General features: G+C 42.6%; 1 protein-coding gene across 1 annotated transcript; it reads left to right on the plus strand.

Moving 5' to 3' along the window:
* Window positions 1-2,454: 2,454 nt before the first annotated feature.
* Window positions 2,455-26,479, plus strand: LOC138799030 (protein tyrosine phosphatase domain-containing protein 1-like). The gene is made up of 12 exons (XM_069979754.1): window positions 2,455-2,521; window positions 3,647-3,843; window positions 6,409-6,489; window positions 8,322-8,440; window positions 9,077-9,214; window positions 11,644-12,191; window positions 12,360-12,476; window positions 13,853-13,975; window positions 15,832-15,930; window positions 17,575-17,652; window positions 18,741-18,851; window positions 26,200-26,479. Exons 2-12 carry the CDS (start codon window positions 3,668-3,670, stop codon window positions 26,365-26,367), a joined length of 1,758 nt encoding a protein of 585 aa, XP_069835855.1. The 5' UTR covers window positions 2,455-2,521; window positions 3,647-3,667; the 3' UTR covers window positions 26,368-26,479.
* Window positions 26,480-26,489: the final 10 nt, after the last annotated feature.

Raw genomic sequence — 26,489 nt, forward strand, 5'->3', positions numbered from 1 at the left:
ATAAACAAAAGCAAAACTGCTGTATATATACATATATATATATATATATATATATATATATATATATACTCACTGTCAGTGATGGTAATGTAGAGCTTCATAGACATTTTCTCTCAATATTGGACTAGAAAATAGATCAGTTTTCTGATCATACGTGTGAGCAGAAAGAGGTAGTATACTCAATGATGATCAAGGAGGATCAATAATCTGACTACGTAATCCTGACAGAATAATCCACTTTGTGGGTCTTTAACTGTTCCTGTTATATTATTGAATCTCTTTTGTGCTGTAAAGTGATATTTTTTTGTATATCACAGTTGTGAGGCCACAGAACGCATTGTTATAGTTTACTGATATTATGAATTGCAAAATATACAGTTTAGAAAAGACAGAATAATCCACTTCAATTTTTATCATGTTTTACAGAGCTTCTTGCTTTCATTAGTACAGTGTAGTTATATGAGCTAGCAGAGCTAAATAGGATTTACGATTAAGTTGTGTTTTGTTTGTTTTTTTTAAATCCATATATCCAAATAATTAGCTTTTTTTGTAATACATTGTGGCAGATCACATTAACCTATTAACCTTAGGTTTTCAATATTGTACCTGGGCAGGAAAGACAAATGATTGAGTTATATAATGACAAAGCCACTAAGCCAAATTCAGAGTTACTACAGTATGTTCAGATTTACCACTAGGCCAAATGTACTGCCACCCCTAAGTATCCCGCTAGCACTGCGTTTGACTAGCATAAAGTAAGACCCAGGATAAGAGGACAAGGAAGTCAAACATGTCACAACTAAGCAATGAAAAATTAGAATCAAGTGTCCTCTCAGAGAAAAACATATTAAACTGCTGTTATGATAGTAGACTGTGTCTTCTTGGTTCCTTCATCAAAGACCTTTCTATACCTGTATTCTCAAATACAATTTTATTTTTTGTAATACAGTGGTACCTTGGTTTAAGAGTAACTTGGTTTAAGAGCTCACAGTTTTTCAAAATTGTGACTTGGTTTAAGAGCATTGCTTTGGTTTAAGAGCTCCCTGTACTGGGTTGGAGCGCGAGTGGAGGAGGGGCATGGTCTGCATAGCGGGGTCTACAGCACTGTACTCTGACCCAGGAAGTCTCCCCCACCTTCCAAATCATAGCAAATCCACTTCAGGCTGGGGCTTACATCAGGGGACAGGGCTGTGGAGGTAATCTCTTCATAGCTGTAACCTCTCTCTCCCCGGACAGACAGTGCTGCATGTATGTGCCCACATCTGCCCTGCTCATTCCTTCATGCTTTCTGCAGTCTCTGTAAATCCTTGTGTTTCCCATCCTCTCCATTACTGTACAGTAACTTATAATATCACATATTCTGCTGTTTCTGAATGTTTGTTTCATCTGTTTTACATGCTATTCAGAATAATAAATCATTATTTTTGGGGTGTGGAACCAATTGTCTGCATATCAGTGATTTCTTATGGGAAAATTTGCTTTGGTTTAAGAGTAGATTTGGATTACAAGCATGGCTCGGAACGAATTATGCTCGTAATCCAAGGCACCACTGTATTCAAGTTTAATGAGCTGAGTGCATTAGTAATAGAGTCCATATAAAGGTACAGGACAGTATGAACAAGAAAAAAAACAGCACCGCCACAAGTTATTTGGTACCAACAATGCCATTCCAACATCCTTGATGCAGATAGCGTCCTGCTCTCCTCTCTACACATAGAGGAGATAAAAAGAAAGAGAATGCGGGCGCCTCCTGGTGCAATAAATGACAGCAAAGGATGGTTAAAACAAAAGAAGATGAGTGGCACTCACCTATTAGAGTTGTGCTAGGTTATAGGCACAACTCTATGTAGAGCATAAGTAAAGGAACACCGCAGCTCCTGCCGGGGTACGTCAAGGGAGTCGTACGATAAGCAATGCAGTGGGCCGGCCGCAGCAGGCTGAAGGACCGTAGGGATTCCGGCTTGTGTAGGGCGCTGATGTTTAGTAAACCACAGGATGGCGTGGTTGTTCCATAAAGGAATTTTATTAAAAAGTCACAACGCGTTTCGGACACCGGGTAAAAGGGGGCCTTTCTCAAGTTGAGCCGGGATCCCTACGGTCCTTCAGCCTGCTGTGGCCCGCCCACTGCATTGCTCTCTACACATAGGAAATGCCAGCTCAGCCAATTGCTTAGACAGTTTACCACTACAGCCAGTGAGTCACTAAATAGGCATTTCCCATGTGTTCAGAGAAGAGAAGGAATTGCTTGGCAGCAGGAGCACAGGGTCCGGATGGCACCAGCAGGTGAGTACATTTTTATATTTTACCTTCCATCCAGAGTATAAATTCAATGCTCAGGAATACCACTTAAACATTATGTACTAAGTCTCTGTTTTCTATCTTTCATTTAGTAACTAAATTCTAATGGAATTTTTTGAAGACACGTATCATTGCAGCCAGTGAACTGAGTGGCCACTTCATTGTCGAATCCCTAGCTTACCTGGAACAGTTAAATATCATTTTGTAAACTTGATGGAACCAAGTAAGTTTTGTATATTACGTGTCATTTACAATAGTGGTGACGTATGTGGCCAATAGGCCTTTGTGCCCCCACTGCCTCCAAGACCCAGTTGCACCCTGCACTGCACCCTGTATAGCTATGGCCCAGGAGGTAAGGGTATAGTGTAGCTGCAACATTTGCCTTATTGCAATAGTTATAGATATTTTAGGTTGACTTTACAACCAGATTTTTAGTGTTTTGTAAAAGGGTCAATGTGAGCTTTAAAGGGAAACTAACAGCAGGTTACATGCATATAACCTGCTGATATGTCCTTATAGCACACGGGCGCTAAGAGCACACGGGCGCTAAGGATGAAGGTAATTTTCTTACCTTGATCCTCAGCACAGTTTTTGTTAAATTTGTAGTTTATTCCTTATGCAAATGGAGTGGTTTGGTTCACTGGGGGCAGGACTACGACCCTCAGTGCATCGATCTTCCCCAGTCATTCTGCCTTCCCTAATATTGATTCATTGCAGAGTGACGTCACTGCAGAGCGCCGCTACAATAATCATTTGAAGGGGCAGGCCAGCCAGTGTGGAGTGGTGCACTGAGGATGGTAGCCCCATCCCTAGGGCAACAAAATGCCTCATTTGCATAGGGAATAAACTAAATTTTCAACTAAATAGGTGCTGAGGATTAAGGTAAGAAAACTTTCATTCTCAGCACCCAATGCGCTATAGGGACATAAGAGCAGGTTGGATGTGTTTAACCTGCCTGTTAGTTTCCCTTTAAAGCATACCTGTCACTACAAATAACTTTTGACAAGTCATCAAACATGTCGAAAGTTATTTATCTAATCCCCACTATGATCAAAAGATATAGGCAAAGAGAGAATGTGGCAGTACACTCAACTCCCTGGCTGGCCGCTCTTTCTGTCAATATTTTCTCATAGACTTACATTGAATATACTGATGGAATAAGCAGACGGCCAGGGACTTGATTGTGCTGCCGCAATCTCTCCCCGGCTATATCTTCTGATCAGAGCGGGTCTGAGCAGTGAGACCTGATGTGATCAATAACTCTTGACATGTCTGATGTCATGTCAAGTTATTTGTAGTGAGAGTGCCCATTTAAGTTTCAGTCACTGATACAGTGTTATTCTTGCAGTAAGTCTCATCTTCTCAGACCATGAATTCTTCAGAAGAACCCCGTCCATCTTATTCACAGACCCGTGAGCGACTTGTGCGGGTTGTTCCTCCTCATTTAATATGTTCACTTACATGCGGAGGTCGTGAGTGCCGCTATGAAGGTCCAGAAGACTGGACTGTGGAACAGCAAGCAATTCGAGGACTGTACTCTTCTTGGTGAGAAACTCCAAAATAATAATTGTATAAGAAAATGTAGTATTAAGCACAATAAAACATCCTCAGGTTTAGATAGGGGCTACAACCTGTAGCTCTGACTTAATTGAAGGGCAGCAGTAAGGGAAAACACAGCCCTGTCTCAGCCAACAGTAGCTGTCTCAAGAAATATAGGGTTGCTAAAGCCCTGGTCCCTGCGAGATACATATCACCATGCCTGCTGCATTATTCAGCACTGGTAATCCTGAGCCTCCGCTTATGTCTCTTCCACTGTATGTTAGCATTAGAATAGACATTACAGTTGGAGAAGCAGCCTGTGCCAGAAGTGCTGCAGCACCCTGTAGCAGAGCGAGTGGTGATTGACAGTTATCTATTACAGAGTGCTAAGGCTGATAGCTTCCCCAAGTGTAATGTCTTTTCTTTTTTTTTTTGAATCAAGTAATTTTTTATTATTAAGATCTGTACAATACAGTATATGAGTATATGAGTAACACAGTCATACAGAGGATTCTTAATGACACAATGACAAGAGGTTACATGTAGGTAGCATTCAGGAAGGTACAGTTCCTAACTTTTTTCTATTTTATTCATTAAACGGGGACCATTCATATGTAATCAACAGCAAATACCGGAGGTAGAAGAAAAGGAAGTTCTTCCACTAACAGTCTCATGGTCCCATAGTAACATAAAAACCACAAAAAAAAAAAAAAAAGAATACCAGAAACTAAACCTCGTGCCATACCTCTCAGATTGCGTAATACCTCCTGCCGTCTCCAAGTGCATTATATCTAAACTACATTATCATCCAGTCAGGTTATCGGGATAGCTATAGTGTCCCCACCAACGCCTGCATAGGGCTTCTACAGAGTTGCAAGAGGGAGCGTGATGGTAGTCCCGGTGTATCCACCCACTTACCCCAAATTGCTTCAAATTTGCGAGGGCAACCCCGTTTTAAATACACCCCCCTTTCCAGGCGTATCACCACATTCATCTTATTTATATACTCTGTGATAGTGGGGGCCTGAGTTTGGATCCATTTGGCAGCTATAGTCTTCCTGGCCTGGTACAGTAGTCGCTGTACTCCCAACACCGTATAGTCATCCAGGTTAAGGTGATCTAATAGTCCCAGAATACACTGTTTGGGGTGCACAGCAGTATCCAGCCCGTACACCTTTTTAATGAGAGCCAGCACCTCCCTCCAAAAGGACTCAAGTTCCCGGCATGACCAAAACATGTGGAGAACGTGGGCTTCGTCCTCCCCACATCGTGGGCATCTAGAATCCGTTCTGAATCCGATTTTTTTCAGCACCAGAGGGGTACGGTACACTCTGTGTATCAAGAGCAGCTGTGACATGCGCTGTGGTTCACAAAGAGAGAGCAGAGGCGTTAGTGAAAGTATCTCGTTCCACTGCGCATCATCAAGAGGCCCCACCTCTGCCTCCCACTTATCCCTCGCTGCTAAGGGGACTCCCGCATGTCTAGCTGCCAGTAAGGTGTCATACCCCAGAGATATAGTGCCTCTTAGTGTACCCCTGTCTCCAATCTCTACCAACAAAGCATGCGTCCCAATAGTAAGTGGCGTGGCCGCATGCTGTGTCTGCAGAGCGTGACGCAGCTGCAAGTATTGATAAAACATAGTGTTTGGAAGGAGGTATTCCTCCTTCAACTTCTCAAAGGACTCCAGTGCACCATCTTTCCATACCTGTGACAGGAAACGTATCCCTCTTCTAGCCCACGGGGTAAAGCCCTCCAGTTTAAATACCTCTGGAAGGGCTGGATTACGCCACAGAGGTGTAAAGACTGTATGACCGGGAATACCCAAAAGTGACTTGACTCTAGTCCACACTCTAGTCATGAGGAGTAATGTGGGGAGCACCTTAGTGCGAAGTTTAGTACAATTTGCTTCAATTGCCGCTATGGGCGGTACATGTCCTGTAAGCCCAGATGTCAGTCGTCCCGCTATGCCCACATCATCAGCCTGCCCCCACCCTTTAATATGCTGCAGCTGTGCTGCCAAAAAATAATAGAATGGGTCCGGAATGGCCAGTCCCCCGTCATCTTTCCCCCGATGTAGAACCTCTAGTTTTATCCTTGCCACCGACTTTTTCCATATAACCTCCCTGAAGATGGAGTTCATCCGCTTAAAGTATTTAGCTGGGATCCAAACTGGAGAATTGTGTAGTACATACAGTAGCTGCGACATAAGGACCATCTTCAGGTAATGTCTTTTCTAATGATAACATGCACTGGGATAGTCATAAGGGAAGGTTTAGGATCATGCAGAAGTGCTAGTTATTACTGATATGTAACAATTTGTAACAGTCGATTCAAACAGCTTTACATTGTAGTTTGCTTCAGTGCAGGGGTAGGGAACTTGGCTCTCCAGCTGTTGCAAAATGACAACTCCCATTATGCCTGGGCAGCCAAAGCTAAAGTTTTGGCTTTCCAGGCATGACGGGAGTTGTCTTTTTGCAACAGCTGGAGGGCCAAGTTTCTCTACCCCTGCTTTAGTGTGTGTATGTAAATATTTATATCTACAATATATGTATATTATTCCTTTCATTTTAGGATTACTGATGAGATTCTGGCAACAAGCCGCCCATCTTCTCGCCTAATCCAGGATTACAACATCACAGAACAGTTCCACAAGTAAGAGCTGTATGTACTACAAGAGGATGGGGAGTACTCCGCCATATCAGGGTGATTAGGGGTTCTTACCGTATTTTAAATCTTACAACTAAGGTTCCACAGACCCCCTCTTTGCATATTCAAATTTTGTAGGGAGTAATTAGTGTAGACTCTTAAATGAGTACTCCATTGGATTTGTATTCACTGATCTCCCTGAGCTCAGTGATTGTTGTGTTTTTTGGACTCATACTACCAAACCTGACACTAGCTGGTCTGTTTGCATAAGGTGGTCTTTTTCTCCTTATCCTAACCGTGAGGACAACAATCCTTTTCTACACAAAGTCACTACCAGTCATCCTGGCAGAGTACTATACTACCAAGGCAAGGTCCCCAAGGCGGCCTTCTAACCTACTCAACTTAGCTACACCTTCTTCACCTACTATCTACACTCCAAGTACCCCAAGCTAAACGTTGTCCATCAAGAGAAATAATGACTATAATAGAAATCTTTGGTTGTTCAGGCATGATGGGAATTGTAGTTTTGCAACAGCTGGAGTGTCAAGGTTAGCCATCACTGGTATAGAGAAAGGAAGACTGATTAGTAGGGAGATACTATAGTCAAGACGAGAGTGGATCAGGGCGACAGTTAAGAGTCTGAGCAGTGTCAGTGGTGAGAAATAGGCAGATTCTGGAGATATTTTTGACATGTAGATGACAGGAGTGTGCAAGAGCTTGAATATAGGGAGTAAAAGATAGATCCGAGTCTAGCATAACCCCCAGACATCGAGCAAGATGCACAGGAGTTATGCTAATACCACAGACTGAGAGTGAGATGTTGAGTTTGGTTGGTTAGAGGCAGGGAATATAAGAAGTTCAGTTTTAGAAAGTTAAGTTTGAGAAATAGAGAGGTCATAGTGTTAGAGAGAGCGGATAGACAGTCACTGGTATTTTGTAGGAATGCAGGGGTGATGGGAAGACGTGTAGAGCTGAGTGTCATCAGCATAAAGATGGTATTGAAGACCAAACCTGCTGATGGTCTGTCCGATGGGGGCTGTATAGAGGGAGAAGAGGAGAGGACCCAGAACTCATCCCTGGGGAACATTGACAGTAAGAGGTGAGGGAGAAGAAGTATAGCCAAAGAAGGATACACTGAAGGAGGGGTCAGAGAGGTAGGAAGAAAACCAGGAGAAAACAGAGTCCTTGAGGCCAAGAGAGCAGAGCATAGAAAGGAGGAGCTGGTGGTCTACAGAGTCAAATGCTGCTGAGATATCCAGGAGAATCAGCAAGGAGTAGTTTCCTTATGATTTGGCCTTCAGGAGGTCGATTGACACCTTGGTGAGAGCAGTTTCAGTGGAGTGAAGGGAGCGGAAGCCAGACTGTAGAGGGTCAAGAAGAGAGTTGTCAGAGAGAGATCGGGTTAGGCGAGTACACAGAGAACCTTAACTTACTGTATAACAGTCAGCAGGCTAGTCACTGTGTTTCACTTACCTGGGAAAGAGATGGGACTGGGATGAACTACTGGAAGAAGGCAAGCGGGCAGAGACAGTGTGATACTCAGAGCAATGCTCCTCATGTGAACATTTATGTGGATGTTTCTTTGACATTACATACTTGAGGCTAGTTGTGTGGATGTGTGAATGTAACTGTGGTGTAAAACTAGCCTAAACATTGTTGCAGAATAAATATACGGTGACGTTTCTGCTGCATTGCACTTGTCTATAAGGAAACACAATGTTGCAGCATGTAATACAATGATTAAATCATGTTAAATAAATCATGTAAAATACTGTGTCAGGTCATCATGCTCTTAGGTATGGACTGGTATATTAAAAATCACTTTGTGTTTATTAAAGGTATGGTATACGGTCTCTGATCAATGCACAGATTCCCTGGGAACATGGCCACTGTGGAGATTCTCTTGATCCTCAGAGTGGATTTTCATACAGACCACAAGATTTCATGGACTCTGGCAGTGAGTACATTGTTGTTTATTGTACTGTATGTTCCCCAGGCCACAGTGTAGCCATTACATTGCATTAGCTAGTTCTTTTCAGAAAGGGAACCATCACTATGGCCACCCAACTTTTACTTGTGACTGATATTTGGAACAGAAAAATCCACATGGTCTTTGTAAAATAAACGCTATTTGACATTCAAGATATGATTTGGCAAAGAGTTTCAAATTTTAAACTAATTTTACCTCGATAACAGCTCAACCCAGAAGCTATAGCAAGTCCAGACTCAAAAAAAGCTAAAACATTTTATCTGCTCAGGTTTTATATATGTCTAAACATAGGTGTAACCAAAATGCTGCCATTATCCCCTTTTTTACCCCTCTCCTAACCCCTTGAAGTTATGCAAATAGTAAGAAATAACAGAACTTATTAACAAATAACATTGTGTCCTGGCATATTCCAGGCAGTATGCTTAGCGGTTAATCGTTGGCTATGTATTTGTTTTTACCTATGTATTCTAAAACATCTCATTGCTTTCACAACAATCCACAATCCACGACATTGCTTCTTATCACATTGTGTGTACTCTTGTCAATGCCAGTGTCACTTTTCAAACTTGATTTCTCTCCAACATGTCACTTTGTTCCTCACAGTCTCCTTCTATAATTTCGGGCTTCCTGACTTTGGGGTAGTTCCTGTGCCAAGAATTCTGGATGCAGTAAAAGTTATTGCATTTGCTCTGCGAGAAGGGAGAGTAGCTGTGCACTGCCATGCAGGACTAGGCCGCACAGGTAGTGCTTTATTATATCACATTTCATACATGGAAAGACAGACTAAGGCCCCGTTCACACTAAGGAATCAGCTCTGAATCCTGCCCTCAATCTTTTTAAAGGGGGGGGGGGGGCTCGCGTGCCTCTGCTCTCCGCACCACTCCGCTCAAAGAATTGACATGTCAATTCTTTAAGCGGAGAGGAGTGGAGAGGCACGGAGGCCCTCCTATTCGAACACATTGAATGCAGGATTCAGAGATGTGAACGGGGCCTTTCTTAATCTATACAATGGAGGTATGCCTCAGAAGTTGCCTCCAATGTTTACTCCTGTATTAGCTATTGGCCAAGGGTTAAAATAAATGTATACAGTCTTTTTTTTTAACTGATCAACAGTCTACTTCACTGTCTTAGGCTATGTTCACACTACGTAAATTTCGTAATAATCCCACCCGTAGTAACAATGGCTGTGATTACTACGGAACCCACATAGTTCTGCCTCCTAAGGAATCCCAGACAGAGTGTATACACATAGTATACATTCCGGCCGGGATCCCTAGCGGTGCTGCAAGAAACTGACATGTCAGTTTTCCGCAGCCACTATTTAGTGAATAGCGGGTGCAGAAAACCTGTCAGTGGACACAATGGAGCGTGCTCCAGCTGCACGCTCCATTGTATGCAGCGCGAATTCGGATGCAGATGCGCACAGATGCAGGGTCACGGAACGGTCGGTGTCTTTCTACGTGGAAACATGGCCTTATACTATAAAAACAGTATGGATGCTGGTGCATATTACCCAGATGGAGGCCAAGAGTACAGTCAGGACAGTAAGCCCATGGCTGCCCTGGCTCAAATGCTGAATGTGTTCACTCAAACACAATGAACATATATTATATTTACTTATGAATGTCAAAGAAAAAGAGAAAGTACTGAACCAGCACACCCAATACAGTATATCAAAAGAATCAAATTTATTAGAGTACAGAACAAACATAAAAACATTTAAAAACAGATACATTTAGTGCATGCCATGATAAGTAACACTAAAATTCTATGTCCACTAAACAGCAGCCAGTGAGCTGCCCAACTCCCACAATAAAGGAGAAGAGAGGGATAATCAGTTGCTGTATGTAGAGGCAAAGTGCAGACAGTGCAAAATAAGGTTCACAAATGCGTAATGAACTGCCACCTTCCCCTATAGACAGACAGGCTGAAGTACAAACAAATGCCAGCCCCACTCCAGAGGGGACTAAAAAATACAACCTGTACCGCAGCCAATGCCGAGTGGACAAGAGAGAGGAATGCCCAACGCGTTGCGTCGCACAATGCGACTTCGTCAGGGACAACAAACTAGTGCTCTGTACTGCCTTAAATACCTGAAGACCTGCTTGCAATGAACAACACCTGACGCCGCCATGCCTTCTCGCCGCGCGGACCGGAAGTGCCCTCTGACCCAGGATGACGTAACGCGCATGCGCACTAGACCCTGTGGGAATCATGTTACACGCACGCGCTCTGATGATCTACATATGCTATGGCAAAAGTGTAAGTCCCATAGCGGCGCACGCGCACTAAACAAGAGACACAGCTCAGACCAATGAAACCTACGTGTCACACGCGCATGCGCCTCCCATACCAAACTATGAGTTTTTAAAAGAAGGGAGCTACGTGTCAGCGCATGCGCAGGTAATTCAGAAAGTGGCTATAACCATATAGTGGATCTATGTGCATGGCAGTATATATGTAAGGGAAAAAAAATAATGTAGCACCTACATCTCGTGTATCTATTACATCTAAAAAAGGAGCTAAGTGTCAGCGCATGCGCAAATAGTTCTGAGCGTGGCCATATCTATATAATGGATCTGTGTGCATGGCAATATACATATGAGGGGCATATAATGTAGCACCTACATCTCGTATATATATTAAATCCAACAGCCATAGGTTACAGTATAATTGTATATAAATAGTGATTTCATGTTATATTTACTTAGCAGCATGTGTTTAAACACCTAAATATGTTTTGGCTCTGTCTTTTTCCCAGAAACATTTCTAAAATTTAGAAGGAATGCACTTATTTCCCTCCAATGCCAGCCCCAATGCCAGCTCTCTATTGATAATGTGGTTACCTAATATTAGGAAACACAATGTAATTATAAGTCTACCCTCAGTGGATAGTACAGCACTTATTAATGCAGTGAAACCTAAGATATCCTGGACCCTGACTCATTATTGTCATTGCTTTCAGGGTACATAGGATACCTCATTTTGCCAGTATTTGCCATTTTGCTTGCTATGAAGCGCAGAAAGACACTCTAGTGATAATAGTTGTATATAGAGTGTATATCTGGTGTCTGAAGTTTTGATTTTGCATATTGGTCTTTTCTGTCGCTTCTAGTCCTGGAGTTTTAGGATATGCATTAATGGCAGTAATATTTTTCTCTTTCTTTCAGGGGTGCTTATTGCATGTTACTTAATATATGCATGTCGTGTAAGTGCTGCAGATGCTATTCGTTTTTTACGTCTTCGCCGTCCTGGGTCTATACAGACAGGATCCCAAGTTTCTCTAGTTTGTGATTTTGACCTATTTTTATGTTCACAATGGACTGTTTTCCCAAATGTGCCCCCTGGCTATCCTGCCTTTACCTTACCTCAGTATCTGGTTCGCCAACGTCACCTTCTTCATGGACAGGAAGCTCGAAGTTTGCGCCATCTTCCAAAGCCTGTGGTGGTTATATGTCGCAGACTGGCCCAGCTGGCAGGAGGTAGGAGAGCGAGGGGCCCATGGGTGGAACTGGAAAGAGAGTCCGCACATAGACTTCTACGCCAGGTCATTATCAGGGCAGCTAGTGACCGTCACTATAAGAAGGCTCAATCCCCAGACTGTGAAAGTGAAGACACTGAACAGGATAGAAAAGGAAAAAAGAGACGAGGACTTCTACAAAGTCAGATTAGCTGTGACACAGGAATCCTCCAACTCCTGCTGACTAGTGACACATCAGTAAGTAATACTAAAGTCTTTAGTACACAATAGGACCTTGTGCATGGAGCCTCTATAGCGACACACAGTGTCGTCTTGGCTTAAGTCTACATTATGGCATTGTAGGCATGTAGGTTGTAGTGCTCAATGTCTTTTTTTTGTATAATATAAAACTCATTATTTACTCAGGTGGAAACAGTTACCAATGGGCTTTGTGAACTTGACCTTAAGATATCAGCATCTGAGGCATCAAAGCCTAAGATTCCTGAGGTTATACAGAATAAAGTGGAAACCAATGGCCCACAGGTGAGTTGTGCATATACATTTGTGAGTTCTCAGATAAGCATATTCGTAAAGGAACAGAAGCTAAATATCTGATAATTGACAATACTTTATATTTAATATACATTCCTCATTGGTTCAGGTCCACATGACCAACCTCATAAACCCGCAATGTCTGTTGTGTTAACTGAATTTCTCTACATGTATATTCATATGAGAGTGACATTGTGCATCTTTTAGAAGTGACTTCCGGTATGCTGTGGGTGTGCATCCTTCACCACCTCCTACACCTCTCTATCGCCTATGCCTACTTGAGTTAGTACATAAGGGGAAGGCACTCCTACACAGCAACACCCACCGTTCGTCTAACACTGGGCCAATCATGGTGCATCACTTGTCACTAGTAAAGAGAATATCACTGACAGGGAACATATTACACTTTGAGGCTGGGTTCACACTACGTATATTTCAGTCAGTATTGTGGTCCTCATATTGCAACCAAAACCAGGAGTGGATTAAAAACACAGAAAGGCTCTGTTCACACAATGTTGAAATTGAGTGAATGGCCGCCATTTAATGGCAAATATTTGCTGTTATTTTAAAACAACGGCTATTGTATTGAAATAATGGCAGTTATTTACTGTTATATGGCGGCCATCCACTCAATTTCACCATTGTGTGAACAGATCCTTTCTGTGTTTTTAATCCACTCCTGGTTTTGGTTGCAATATGAGGACCACAATACTAAATGAAATATACGTAGTGTGAACATAGCCTAAGGGTATACTCACATGTACCTACAGTGAGGTAAGGTGCTCTATGCAGTTTCTAGGAAATTACTTCTATGAAAAGTGTGATCATTGTGCCACATTTAAAATCTATGATAGGTTTACATTTCTGTAAAGGGCAGGGCATGATACATTGAGGAAAATTGGGCACTTTGTAAAATCCCATTCACTACAATCCAGTACATAAAGTAATTTACCCTAATTTGCAGAATTTTGAAACCTACAAAAATTAAACCTAAGATTGTTACTGGTAGAGATATGCATGACAGGCAAAATCAAGCACCCCTTTCCTTCTTTGGCCACATCACAACTCAAGTAGTATGGTCTGTAAATTCATATGACAATTCCACAAATGATCCATGAACTGTATATGAATGTATATACTGAAACTCCATTGTCAATCTATAGGCTAGTCTTCATGGGTCTACATCACAACCACAAAAGAAATGAAAAGCCCTGCAAATAATTACTGCTAATGCACCAACAGATATGGGATTACCAAGTACTGTGTTTTTAAGTAAATCTGGAGCTTTTTTTTGCATTGTGATGTGTTGTGTTGCTTTGTATTTGTACTTTATGTATCAGTGATTGACTGTTTCTGGCTGTTAACAGAGAGAGAATCCTGCAGATTCACGTCAGCCTGTTACCCCACACCATGTATTGTGCATTGCAGAAGCTATGGCTGAACTGGAAACCCCAGAACCAGTGGTAAAGCAGAGGGTGAATGATCTGCAGGTCAGAATGAAAAACAGATGAAAAAAAACATATGCATTTGAGGGCATCTGGTTGAATCGTTTTTTCCATTGGCTTACTTACATTATAACAAAAATGGACCAAAAAACAGATCAAAACTGATCCATTTTTAATGTACACAAAAACGTGGTTGACCATGGTGCAACAATAGTAAATGTTCCTTATAGTGTATATACTATAGCTACATATACACCAGCCAGATCACTGCTTTTAGAATAGAGTGGTGAGAGCTGTCAACAATAAGAGGGAAAGAGCAGCATATCAGGAAAAGGAGGCAAGTTTGCTAGATTAATGTATGTGCAAAAATATTTAACTTGATGAGTCCTACAAGATTAATTATATTAGTTGAGATGGGAATACCCCTTTAACACAACTTTGCATATTATGACAGAGGCATTAATATCTAGCGTATTTGTAATTCACTTCATTTAAAAAAAATTTATTTTTCACATTAGGTAATCTTCTGAACTAAGTAGTTATTGTTTTAGTCTTTTATGACACTAACAGTAATCCTGGTATGTCACCTTCTGAACTGACTGAATGTGACTAAAGGTAGCCATACACCTTCAATAACTACTGAACAATCGTTCAGCCAACAGTTCTCTCCCCTCCTCCCCATACAAAGGAATGTTCGACATGCCCAAGTGTTCCTGCGTTCTCTATGGGGATAAGCTACTGCCAGACAGATCTGTTTGTGGCTTATCTCTCAGAGAACAAAAAAGTCAGGCAGTGATTTTCCTTTACGCCCAACCCCAATATCCACCAACATTATCTGTCAGTGGATTGTCCAGACAGCCCCATACACCTTATACCGATGGATGAACAGTAAGCAGCGGTACCACCTACAAAAGTATAAAGTGTATGGGGACCTTATTGTCTCTACAATATTTTAGGATTTGGGGCCCCACTTTCAATTTTTTCCCAGGGCCCCAGTTAGTTTAAAACCGGCCCTGTATATAACATGGAGTGCATATAGAGTGACATACAGCAGAGATAAAGGTTTCCAATATAAACCTCAGACGAAAAGCTCTGTTATATGTTACTGTTTATGCATACAGTGGAAACACACAAACCCAAAGTAGACAAAGTTAATTTGGACTTTGTAAGGCTTATAAAATATATGTTTTTTTTAATAAAAGAAATCAAAGCAGATCCCCTTTGCTTAAAGCTTCAGTGCATAGAGGCGGGCTGGTGCATAGCAAAAGAAAGGCACCGAGTGTGGTAACTGGGTGGAGTTTTAAAAAAGAACTATGTCACTAGGATCCCCATGCTGGTGCAAATCAGCTCATGTAAAAACAAAATAACAATGTACCTGATGGTCATCTTCAATAGTACACATACAGCAATTACCAGGTAATCCTATCCTTATCACTGGTGATTACAGTTTACGGTTTATGGCTTTAATATAAATTATATACAACTACTAAAGTGAACAAATCTTGAAAAGGCACAGATCACCAGACTGAACTACGTCGCTCACTACATGAGATTTTTGTTTGATGATGCAGTTTATAGCTGTGCACCAATGGGCCTAACGGGCAGTACACTCTTCTAAGTGCACTGATGACTTCCAAACAATTGCATACAGTCGCCCATTGTAAAATTGGGAATAAAAGAGTCCTCTGCATGTTATGTGTTTTTTTTTTTTAAAGAGTATGCTTTTTAAAGTAATAAAATAAAGGTGAGAGGGGCCACCCAAGAGATTTCTCAGTGTATATATAAAACCACATATGTCACAACAATGGCATAACACTTATGACAAAATAGACAAAATAAATACCAGGTTTTACCTATTAGTAGTGACACTTATAAATGTTTTATTCCTTCTTTACACACAGAAGCTTGTAAATGAAGAAGGAGCCTGGGCTGAGGTGTCCACAGAGAGCAATCCAAAAATCCTTAGCATCCTACTGTGGGATTGGCTGCAACAATTATCGGTGGGTTACTCATTAGGCTAGGCCTAGTCTTCTGTCAGCATCTGTCAATGTCAGTACACGCAGTGGGATAGATTTGCTATTGCTGCTTACATGACACTGTTTAGACACCTTTGAGCCTGTGAGATAAAATCATAAAAAGTAAAGAAGGCCTCATTAACTGGTCTAAATTCACACTATGCAAGATACCAGATTTATCAAATAGACTGAGCTGCTATGATAAATATAACACATTAAAGAGGCCACAACCATACAATGTCTTTTTTTGGCCATTTGACAGACCTTTTTTTTTGGACGGTAGTTCTTTTGCACCCAAATAACAGCCATTCAAAAACATCCATCAGATAGCCAAAAAAAGACATTGGAGGAAAGCAGAATTTTCTTAGTTGCCCCTAGCAACCAATCAGATTCCACCTTTTATTTTTCAAAGAATCTGTGAGGAATGAAAAGTTGAATCTGATGGGTTGTTAGGGGCAACAAAGACAATTCTAATTTACACCAGTTTGATACCCCATCGTGTGGTCATGACCTCTAGCTGTTACACAGTATTAGTGAATCTGGGCCATTGTTTACTCAATTTATATAGACTATGGCTTAGTTTTTTTTCCTAGAGCTAGATAAGTAATAGACATTACTTACAATATTTAATATTTTGGGCAAAATACTGTAACAATATTTTTTAACATTATTTTGTATTTTGGACCAAAATTTTAATCAGATTCTATGGTATAGCTATGGTATAGATTTCGAAATCTTCCGGGGAAGGTGGCCGTTTCATTAAATAATGAGAAAGCCACCTTCCCCCACTAAGTGGGAACATAACCATGTTGTTTAACGATAAATCCTGATTCACCGCAGTGGTCACAAACAGGAATTTAATGTGTAAATCAATAGTCACTTACGTTCCTTGGTTCAGATGTCCAGAAATATGCTTTTCGCAGAGGTACATACAGAATAATTGCTGCAATGTGTATCTGTAACTAAATAGAGGCAGGAAATTAAAGGTTCTCTGTATGGAATAATTGAATTTTATTGTTACTGTTTACTGTTTTAAAGGAGATGTCCCATCAAATTGAAACACCAGCAGGCAGGCAGCGGGTGCAGGAAAATAATAAACAAAGTGAACTCACCCGTCCCCGTGTCTCCGTAGCGCCACTCCAGGGTCACGCGGCAGGCTGCCAGATGTCATTTCCTTCTGGAATCCGGGTACCTCATGTAACCTGCTCTTCCAGCTGCAATGTCACTGCCCAGCTAAACAATTTCCCACTGATCTGGGTATCAGGTACATGATGTTGCCGTTGTAAGAGCTGCAGGTGGCAGGCCGCTGTCAATGAGACCTGGGAACAGTGCTACGAGACACAAGGATAGGTAAGTTTACTTTGTTCATTATTTTCCCACACACCCCTGCCTTCCTCCCTTTTTGCACTTTCATGGGACTTCCCCTTTAATTCTTTCCATTAACTGGTCAGATAGGTATAAAAATCTGCCCGATCTGCCACAGCTGCCATTCCGACAGTGACCTGCCTCAACCAGCAGGTGTTGGGATGTGGACGCAAAATTAGTGAGCAGTGGGCACAATCGGAACATCAGGGGGGACTGGGCAGGTGAGCATATGTGCCATATCAGTTAATTGGTTTTGCTTTTTAGGAACCTGTACTGAGTCAGAATGATGTGAACAGCTTTTGTGATGGGTATTGGAGACACAATCTGAAGAAACTGAGTAGGGTAAGACCATATTTTTATAGCTGAGCTACGATAACGAGTGTCACTTTATTTTTAGTTTTACATGGAGTGCAAACAAGGAGGTAGCTTGTGCTGCTGCTAAAGAGTCCTATACATTGGCAAAATATTAATCTCACCTAATTTCAGATACAGTGATGACAGCAATTGCACAATAGTTTAAAGAAAAACTTTCAGGAGACTAGCGCCAGTAACAGGAGGAAAGTGGCTGCCAGGAACTATCAGCAGGTTCTTATGCACGAACATGCTGATAGTTCTTGGCAGCCGATTACCTCCTGTTATTGGCTCCAGTCTCATGATGCTTATACATAAATGTTCGAGTAATTTAATCCTTTATAAATATGCAAAAGCTGTCTCAGATTCTCACACCTATTTATGCATATGCATAAGCAGCAGGCTGGAATATGCATGAGTAGGCGTGAGCATCTGAGCTGGCGGACGGGCGGAGCGGTGCTCCGGGAAGCCAAGGAACATCCCCAGTGCTCTTAAACAGTTAATTTGCATATTTATATAAGATTAAATTATACGAATACGATGGGACTTGCAAGCATCAGGAGACTGGCCCTAGTAAAAGGGGGTAAGTGTCTGGTGGGATCTATCAGCATGTTCATATGATCGTTTTCTTTTAACGAAGCACTTAGAAGTGCCCACAGTGCGGTTACTTCTACAGCATTGCTCTCACAAATGTACCATGCACAGTGCTCATATCATAGAACACAGATGTCTTCTGTGTGGTCCTTAACTACTTTCCATTCTACTAATAGTAACTTCAATTTAAGCGGGCGCTCCCAGTATCATTTTCTGCATTTATGAATCAGCAATGGAGGATTGTTTCCAACAGAAGCAATCCATGACATGTTTCTTCTATTAGGGCCGATGTGCTGGGTTATGGTATGTGTCCTCAATGTAGAACGGTTTCACTCAATCATGGAAACTTAGGGTGGGATCCAGAAATCTAACCAAAGGTCCTGTAAATTGTATAGGACCTTGAGCCACACTGTGTCACCTAGATATAGTTATACTGATTTATAAAGTTACTTAGACTAATACCTTTTACAAATTGTATTTTACAGAGTCAAGGGGAGATACTCTGCTGTCTTCTGCAGTGTGTTAGCAAACTTCCTTCACTACCAAGTGCTTTGGAGGAGCTGGTGTTATCAAGACTCGTCAAAGCACTAACAAAAGTGAGTTTGAACAGTTTTAAAGGGCATTTCTTAAACATCTAAAAATGGTCTTCTTTATCAGTGCCACAGCTTTATTTCACCCAGAAGACTCATTCACCGACCCCCTTAATACCAGAGGTAATTTGAGTCATACTGACCACACACTAAGATTGATTTACAAATTTGATTTTCAAATATCCCAGGGAATTTCTTGGATAATAGACAGCAGTTTAGGTACAGCACACTCTTCTATTTGTCATTATGGAGAACTCCTCTGGGCTATGTTATAAATAATATAAACTTACTACAATCTAAAAATTATAGAATTGGCACACTTGGGTAAAAGGAACACTGCTGTGGATTTTTTTTTCATTAAAATGTTCACATCCATAGCAGATTACAGTACCAGCAAGTAAATGTGAGTTTTTACATTTCATCTGAGCATGGTTTGGGATATTTTCCTTACTAAAATTGATCTGTAGTGTACATTTTAAAATCTTCAGCATGTCAGCTTATGGTGTGGACTTCTCACAGATTTCAACCATCAAAATCAATGGTAAAATGACCCCTTGCTGGCGGCAGCACGGGAGCAAGGAAGGTGAATGGTTGTTATTTTTTTCATCCGTGCAGAGACCGTCCGTTCCGTGACCCAGCCGAGTCACAGAACGGCCGGTCTCTATACGTTGTGTGAGAATAGCCTGAAGCAGCAAAACATCCTCGCTTCCTGGTGGTCCACGTGGTATCGGCTCCCCTGCCCTCCCCTCCCTTCTGGGACCAAAAGTCACATGAACTCGGTCTCTTCTGTTGCCAGGCAAGCTGTAACACCTCATGTCTAACCCCGCCCACCACTGACATCACACCAATCAGTGAGCACCTGGCCGAGGGGCGGGGAAACCACAGAACAGTGACAGCCTCCTAGGCAGTATAGAGAACATTTTTTTTTTTTTATATATTTCTTTCTCTCTCTCCCGTTCTCTTTCTAATCTATGTAGTTGGATATGTGGCCCAGGGTAAGCTTCTCTGTCACTGTCAAGGGTTAATTAATTACCAGTAGTGTCAGCACAAAATACTGCTAGTTATCCAGTACTGAGCACGTTAACCCCTTAGTGACCAGCCTATTTTGGGTCTCAAAGCAATTTTCATACTTTTTTTCATTGCCGCCTTCACACACACTTAAATAGCCAGATGAGGTCTTTTTTTTTTGTGGGAAAACCTATTTATTCCTAAAACCTATTAATTATTTTTTGTTGACCCTTTATTGGAGGGATAATAGAAAAATGTCAATTATTTTATATATTTTTTTAACCTCTTTAAGACCAAGCCATTTGATGTGCAAAAGTCCGGGTCAAATTAATGCAATGTTCCTCCCCGCCTTCTAAGAGCCATAGCGCTTTTATTTTTCCACCTACAGGGTTGGTTGGGGTGTAATTTTTTTTGCGCCATGCTGTCTAGTTTTTATTAATATCATATTTGTGTAAGAGAAAAATTTTTGATTGCTTTTTATTAATTTTTTTTTCTGATTTACAATTTTAAAAAAATCAGCAATCCTGGTGTTTTTTTCCCCGTTTACGTCGTTCACTGTGCGGGAACAATAATGTAATATCTTAATAGATTGGACAATTCCACACGCTACGATATGTAATATGTTTATTTATTTTAATAAAAAAAAATATTTTTATGATGGGCAAGGGGGTATATTAAACTTTTATTGGGGGGTTTAGGTTTTTTTTTTTAATATTTTCAAAAACTTTTTTTTTTAACGGAATCACAGCTACCTCTCATTATCCTCAGCTCCCTGAACACTGATGTGTGCGGGGCCGCTCTCATTGCAACAGTCCCGCACACATCAAACCCTTTCAGTGCCAGGAACGTGCATATGCGTTCCTGCTGCACTTGGTGTGTGCAGCAGGAATGTATATATACATATTGCTGACGTAACATAATAAATGTATTCTCTGGGTTACTACGGTTATGACGATACCAAATTTGTATCAATTCTTTTTAACTATTACCACTTTGGCACAATAGAAACTATCTCCCTGAAAAAAAGCGTCCAAAACTGTGGCCACATTTAAAGATCCATAGCGTTCTTATCTTTCACATGAGAGAGCTGGTTTTGGACTCATTTTTTGCGGGAAGATGTGTAGTTTTTTTTGATAAAAAGGTTTACATATCTCATATATATATATATATATATATATATATATATATATATATATACTCACCGGCCACATTATTAGGTACACCTGTCCAACTGCACGTTACCACTTAATTTCTAATCAGCCAATCACATGGCGGCAACTCAGTGCATTTAGGCATGTAGACATGGTCAAGACAATCTCCTGCAGTTCAAACCGAGCATCAGTATGGGGAAGAAAGGTGATGTGAGTGCCTTTGAACGTGGCATGGTTGTTGGTGCCAGAAGGGCTGGTCTGAGTATTTCAGAAACTGCTGATCTACTGGGATTTTCACGCACAACCATCTCTAGGGTTTACAGAGAATGGTCCGAAAAAGAAAAAACATCCAGTGAGCGGCAGTTCTGTGGGCGGAAATGCCTTGTTGATGCCAGAGGTCAGAGGAGAATGGGAAGACTGGTTCGAGCTGATAGATAGGCAACAGTGACTCAAATAGCCAACCGTTACAACCAAGGTAGGCAGAAGAGCATCTCTGAACGCACAGTACGTCGAACTTTGAGGCAGATGGGCTACAGCAGCAGAAGACCACACCGGGTGCCACTCCTTTCAGCTAAGAACAGGAAACTGAGGCTACAATTTGCACAAGCTCATCGAAATTGGACAGTAGAAGATTGGAAAAACGTTGCCTGGTCTGATGAGTCTCGATTTCTGCTGCGACATTCGGATGGTAGGGTCAGAATTTGGCGTCAACAACATGAAAGCATGGATCCATCCTGCCTTGTATCAACGGTTCAGGCTGGTGGTGGTGGTGTCATGGTGTGGGGAATATTTTCTTGGCACTCTTTGGGCCCCTTGGTACCAATTGAGCATCGTTGCAATGCCACAGCTTACCTGAGTATTGTTGCTGACCATGTCCATCCCTTTATGACCACAATGTACCCAACATCTGATGGCTACTTTCAGCAGGATAATGCGCCATGTCATAAAGCTAGAATCATCTCAGACTGGTTTCTTGAACATGACAATGAGGTCACTGTACTCCAATGGCCTCCACAGTCACCAGATCTCAATCCAATAGAGCATCTTTGGGATGTGGTGGAACGGGAGATTCGCATCATGGATGTGCAGCCGACAAATTTGCGGCAACTGTGTGATGCCATCATGTCAATATGGACCAAAATCTCTGAGGAATGCTTCTAGCACCTTGTTGTATCTATGCCACGAAGAATTGAGGCAGTTCTGAAGGCAAAAGGAGGTCCAACCCGTTACTAGCATGGTGTACCTAATATAGTGGCCGGTGAGTGTGTATATATATATATATATATATATATATATATATATATATACACAGTGTATATATATATATATATATATATATATATATATATATGTCTTTTATGACGCATTTTCTGAAAAGGATTGATCAAATACAGCAATTCTGATGCTGTTGAAAAAAAAATGTTTACAGCGTGAATGATATAGTTTTATAGATTGGGTCGTTACAAATGTGGCAATACCAAACATATATAGTATGGGCGAATGATTAACAATGTATTTATGGTCAGCTCAAAACATGTAATAAACGACATATGAACAAGGCCCAATCGATTGTTTAACGATTTTGAAGCAACAATTTGTTTTTTATGACAATCAGTGTTTAGACGAATAAATCGTTAGAAAAATCGTTATTGCGATCGCTTAAGCCCATCTCACACATAGGGTGAATCTTTGAAAGACTGTTTACACGAAGCATTCTGAGAATTTTTAGCGAACGACCAACGACGATTTGAGAACATGTTGAAAGATCACAATGAACGATTTTTCACTCGTCGCTTGATCGTTTGCTTTGTTTACACAAGCCGATAAGCGCTCAAATGCTATCTTTATTGAAAAAATTCGAACGATAATTGTTCCGTATAATAAAAAATAATCTTATAATCTGCAGCAGCCGAGTCAATGTGGCGTGGCCCAGAGTATCTATGCCCTAGGCCTGCGACGCCTGTCCTTTCTTCCTCCCCTCCCTTCTCATCATTAGGAACACCCCTGGGCAGGATTTCTCATATTCATCACTTGTCTAAACACTGCACATGTGCCTTAACGATCCGAAGTGGACTTTGCGCAGTGTTTTTGGACAAGAAATAAGAGCATCCCAGGCCTAGGCTACAGCCTGCAGATTAAAGGATAATTTTTTACCCTAACCAAAGCACCAGGTTCAGTTTAAGGCCATGTTCACACTGCGTACGAATCCGTACGCAGTTCTTATGCCACTGTACATGTGTGGCTGAAACTACGGGCGTGCGAACAATCGACATGCGGCCGGATGCATACGCACTGCCAACATACGCCCGCAGTACAGTTATGCTTCCCTAGCTTGTTTCGAAGCGATCTGAAGCAGGTCATTTACTTGGAAATCTTCGCCCAGCCCAATAAAACACACAGAACCTTTTGGATCAAAAAATCAAGTTCAATTCCACTAAAATAAGTACTTCGTACGGGACCGCATGGAAATCGAACATGCGAACATTTCCGTCCTCAAACAATGGTCTTGTTCATTTTTCCCGGCGGCGTATACAATCCAATCGTAACTTTATACGTAGTGTGAACTGTGCGGGCGTATATCGTATACTTTCAAGCGAACGCATCAACCTCAAAACTACATGCGTATATTCGTGGTTTGCACTACGCGCGAAAATATACGTAGTGTGAACCTAGCCTAAAAGACATGACCGGAAAGGACTCTCATCAAAAGGACACTACCAGCGGTTTAGGGAGTGGGATGTGGTGGATATAATATCGCTTTAAATAGTTAGATTCTACACTTATGTATTATATGTTTGAAAAGAGAAAGGGGGAAAACGCTGCCAGATACCTTTGGCACCAACGTAACATCCTTTGAACAAATGGATATACAATATACATTATATATATATATATATATATATATATACAGGGGCGCCGCAATCATGAGGCGACCTGAATCGTCTGCCTCAGGCGGCGCCACTAGCTGTCACCATGGGGGCGGCATTCAGTGGCAGATTATAATATGAGCGGTTCGGCGGCCGCCCACATTATAATCCGCCACTGACTGTACCATGTACTGGAGCCCCCCCGCCCCCGGGCAGTATCTGTAATGAGATGCTGTGAGCGGGGGGGACTGTATTCATAAGCGCCGCGCTGTACTAAATCAGCCGCGCCGTGCTGATACTACAGTGCGGCGCTTATGAATACAGTCCCCCCCGCTCCCAGCATCTCATTACAGATACTGCCCGGGGTCGGGGGGGCTCCAGTACATGCATTCCACGTCCGTGATCCGTCAGGATCACGCAACGTGGGAATGCAGCCTTAGTCCCCCGGGTGATGCGCGGCTGCCGGAGGTGTCCCATCCTGTCCCCGGCAGCGCGCGCATCAGAGAGCTCCCCGTGCGCCGGAAGTCACAGCCACAGGCGCACGGGGAGATCTGTGATGCGCGCGCTGCCGGGGACAGGACGGGACACCCCGGGCAGCCGCACATCACCCGGGACAAGACCAGAGAGGCTCGACGGGGGAACGGAGGGCAGGTGAGTTGTGTGCTGTTTTTTGTTTTATCTGCTGTGCAGGGGGGGGGGGGAGAGGGGGACGATCTATAAGGGAGGGGGGAAAGAGGGGGACGATCTATAAGGGAGGGGGGAAAGAGGGGGACCATCTATAAGGGGAAACCATCTATAAGGGAGGGGGAGAGGGAAGAGGGGGACTATCTATAGGGGGGAGAAGGGGACCATCTATAAGGGAGGGGGGAAAGAGGGGGACCATCTATAAGGGAGGGGGAGAGGGAAGAGGGGGACTATCTATAGGGGGGGGAAGGGGACCATCTATAAGGGAGGGGGGAAAGAGGGGGACCATCTATAAGGGAGGGGGACGATCTATAAGGGGGGGGGACCATCTATAAGGGAGAGGGAAGAGGGGGACCATCTATAGGGGGGGGGAAGGGGACCATCTATAAGGGAGGGGGGAAAGAGGGGGACCATCTATAAGGGGGGGGCCATCTATAAGGGAGGGGGGAAAGAGGGGGACCATCTATAAGGGGGGGCCATCTATAAGGGAGGGGGAGAGGGAAGAGGGGGACTATCTATAGGGGGGGGGAAGGGGACCATCTATAAGGGAGGGGGGAAAGAGGGGGACCATCTATAAGGGAGGGGGACAATCTATAAGGGGGGGGGACCATCTATAAGGGAGGGGGAGAGGGAAGAGGGGGACCATCTATAGGGGGGGGGGGAAGGGGACCATCTATAAGGGAGGGGGGAAAGAGGGGGACCATCTATAAGGGGGGGACCATCTATAAGGGAGGGGGACCGTCTATAAGGGGGGGGAAGAGGGGGACCATGTATAAGGGGGGGAGGGTGACCATCTATAAGGGAGGGGGAGAGGGAAGAGGGGGACCATCTATAAGGGAGGGGGGAGAGGGGGACCATGTATAAGGGGGGGAGGGGGACCATCTATAAGGGGGGGAAGAGGGGGACCATCTATAAGGGGGGAAGAGGGGGACCATCTCCTAAAAGATCAGCACCCTCCTCTCCTGACATCCTCTGTGCTGCTGGGACTTCTCCTATAGGATTAGCACCCTCCTCTCCTGACATCCTCTGTGCTGCTGGGACCTCTCCTATAGGATTAGCACCCTCATCTCCTGACATCCTCTGTGCTGCTGGGACCTCTCCTATAGGATTAGCCCCCTCCTCTCCTGACATCCTCTGTGCTGCTGGGACCTCTCCTATAAAGTCAGCCCCCTCCTCTCCTGACATCCTCTGTGCAGCAAGGGACCAAACATTATGTTTATTGGGGGGGGGGCAGTGGGGGGGGGCAGTAGTGGATTATAATGTGGGCGGATTGACGGGGGGGGGGGGGGCGTCATTCTATAGTTCGCCTCGGGCAGCAGAGAGGCTAGAATCACCCCTGTATATATATATATATATGGAGAGAGAGAGAATATCAATAACACAGTATACTGAACCTTTAGCTAATAGCCCTGACTGAGAGCCTTTGCAGTGGGACACCTTGTGGCCAGCTTATTGTCAGAAATAGATTTTCCAGTGCAGACAAATTCTTTAAATAACTGCCCCATATCAGTGATTATTTAGTAGTAATTTATATAAACCTTTTTCATATGGTAAACCTTCAAAAAAATTTAGATTTTGCCATAATAATGTTGCTGCACAGCTACCATGTTCTGGTGATTATGTTAAATTGTGTTTTTTTTACAGCAACCACAAGATACCCCCCATGTGTCCCCTACTATTCTATTGCAACTGCGCTCCATTGTACATGAGATAAGAGCTTATGGTGTCACTTCCCGATTACAGCGGGCAGCTGCGGAATCAGCGCAAAGAAGACAACTAAATGCAGATATAAAAAAGGAAAAAAATAGTTAATGGATGTATCGAAGTCTACATGTCTTTCGGAGAATTACTAATACAATACTAGTGCAGCCAGTTAAAGGGGAACGTCGGCAATTTTATTATTATTTTTTTTTTAAATCAACTGGTACCATAAA

This window comes from Dendropsophus ebraccatus, chromosome 1, assembly GCF_027789765.1.
Source record: "Dendropsophus ebraccatus isolate aDenEbr1 chromosome 1, aDenEbr1.pat, whole genome shotgun sequence".
Classification (NCBI taxonomy): domain Eukaryota; kingdom Metazoa; phylum Chordata; class Amphibia; order Anura; family Hylidae; genus Dendropsophus; species Dendropsophus ebraccatus.

What these genes read in the sequence shown, in the direction of transcription:
- LOC138799030 (XM_069979754.1), top strand. Translation starts at nt 3,668, where the DNA reads ATGAATTCTTCAGAAGAACCCCGTCCATCTTATTCACAGACCCGTGAG. An exon ending in AGATTTCATGGACTCTGGCA is followed by an intron (nt 8,441 to 9,076) that starts GTGAGTACATTG and finishes TGTTCCTCACAG; the next exon opens with TCTCCTTCTATAATTTCGGG. An exon ending in ATCTGAAGAAACTGAGTAGG is followed by an intron (nt 17,653 to 18,740) that starts GTAAGACCATAT and finishes TGTATTTTACAG; the next exon opens with AGTCAAGGGGAGATACTCTG.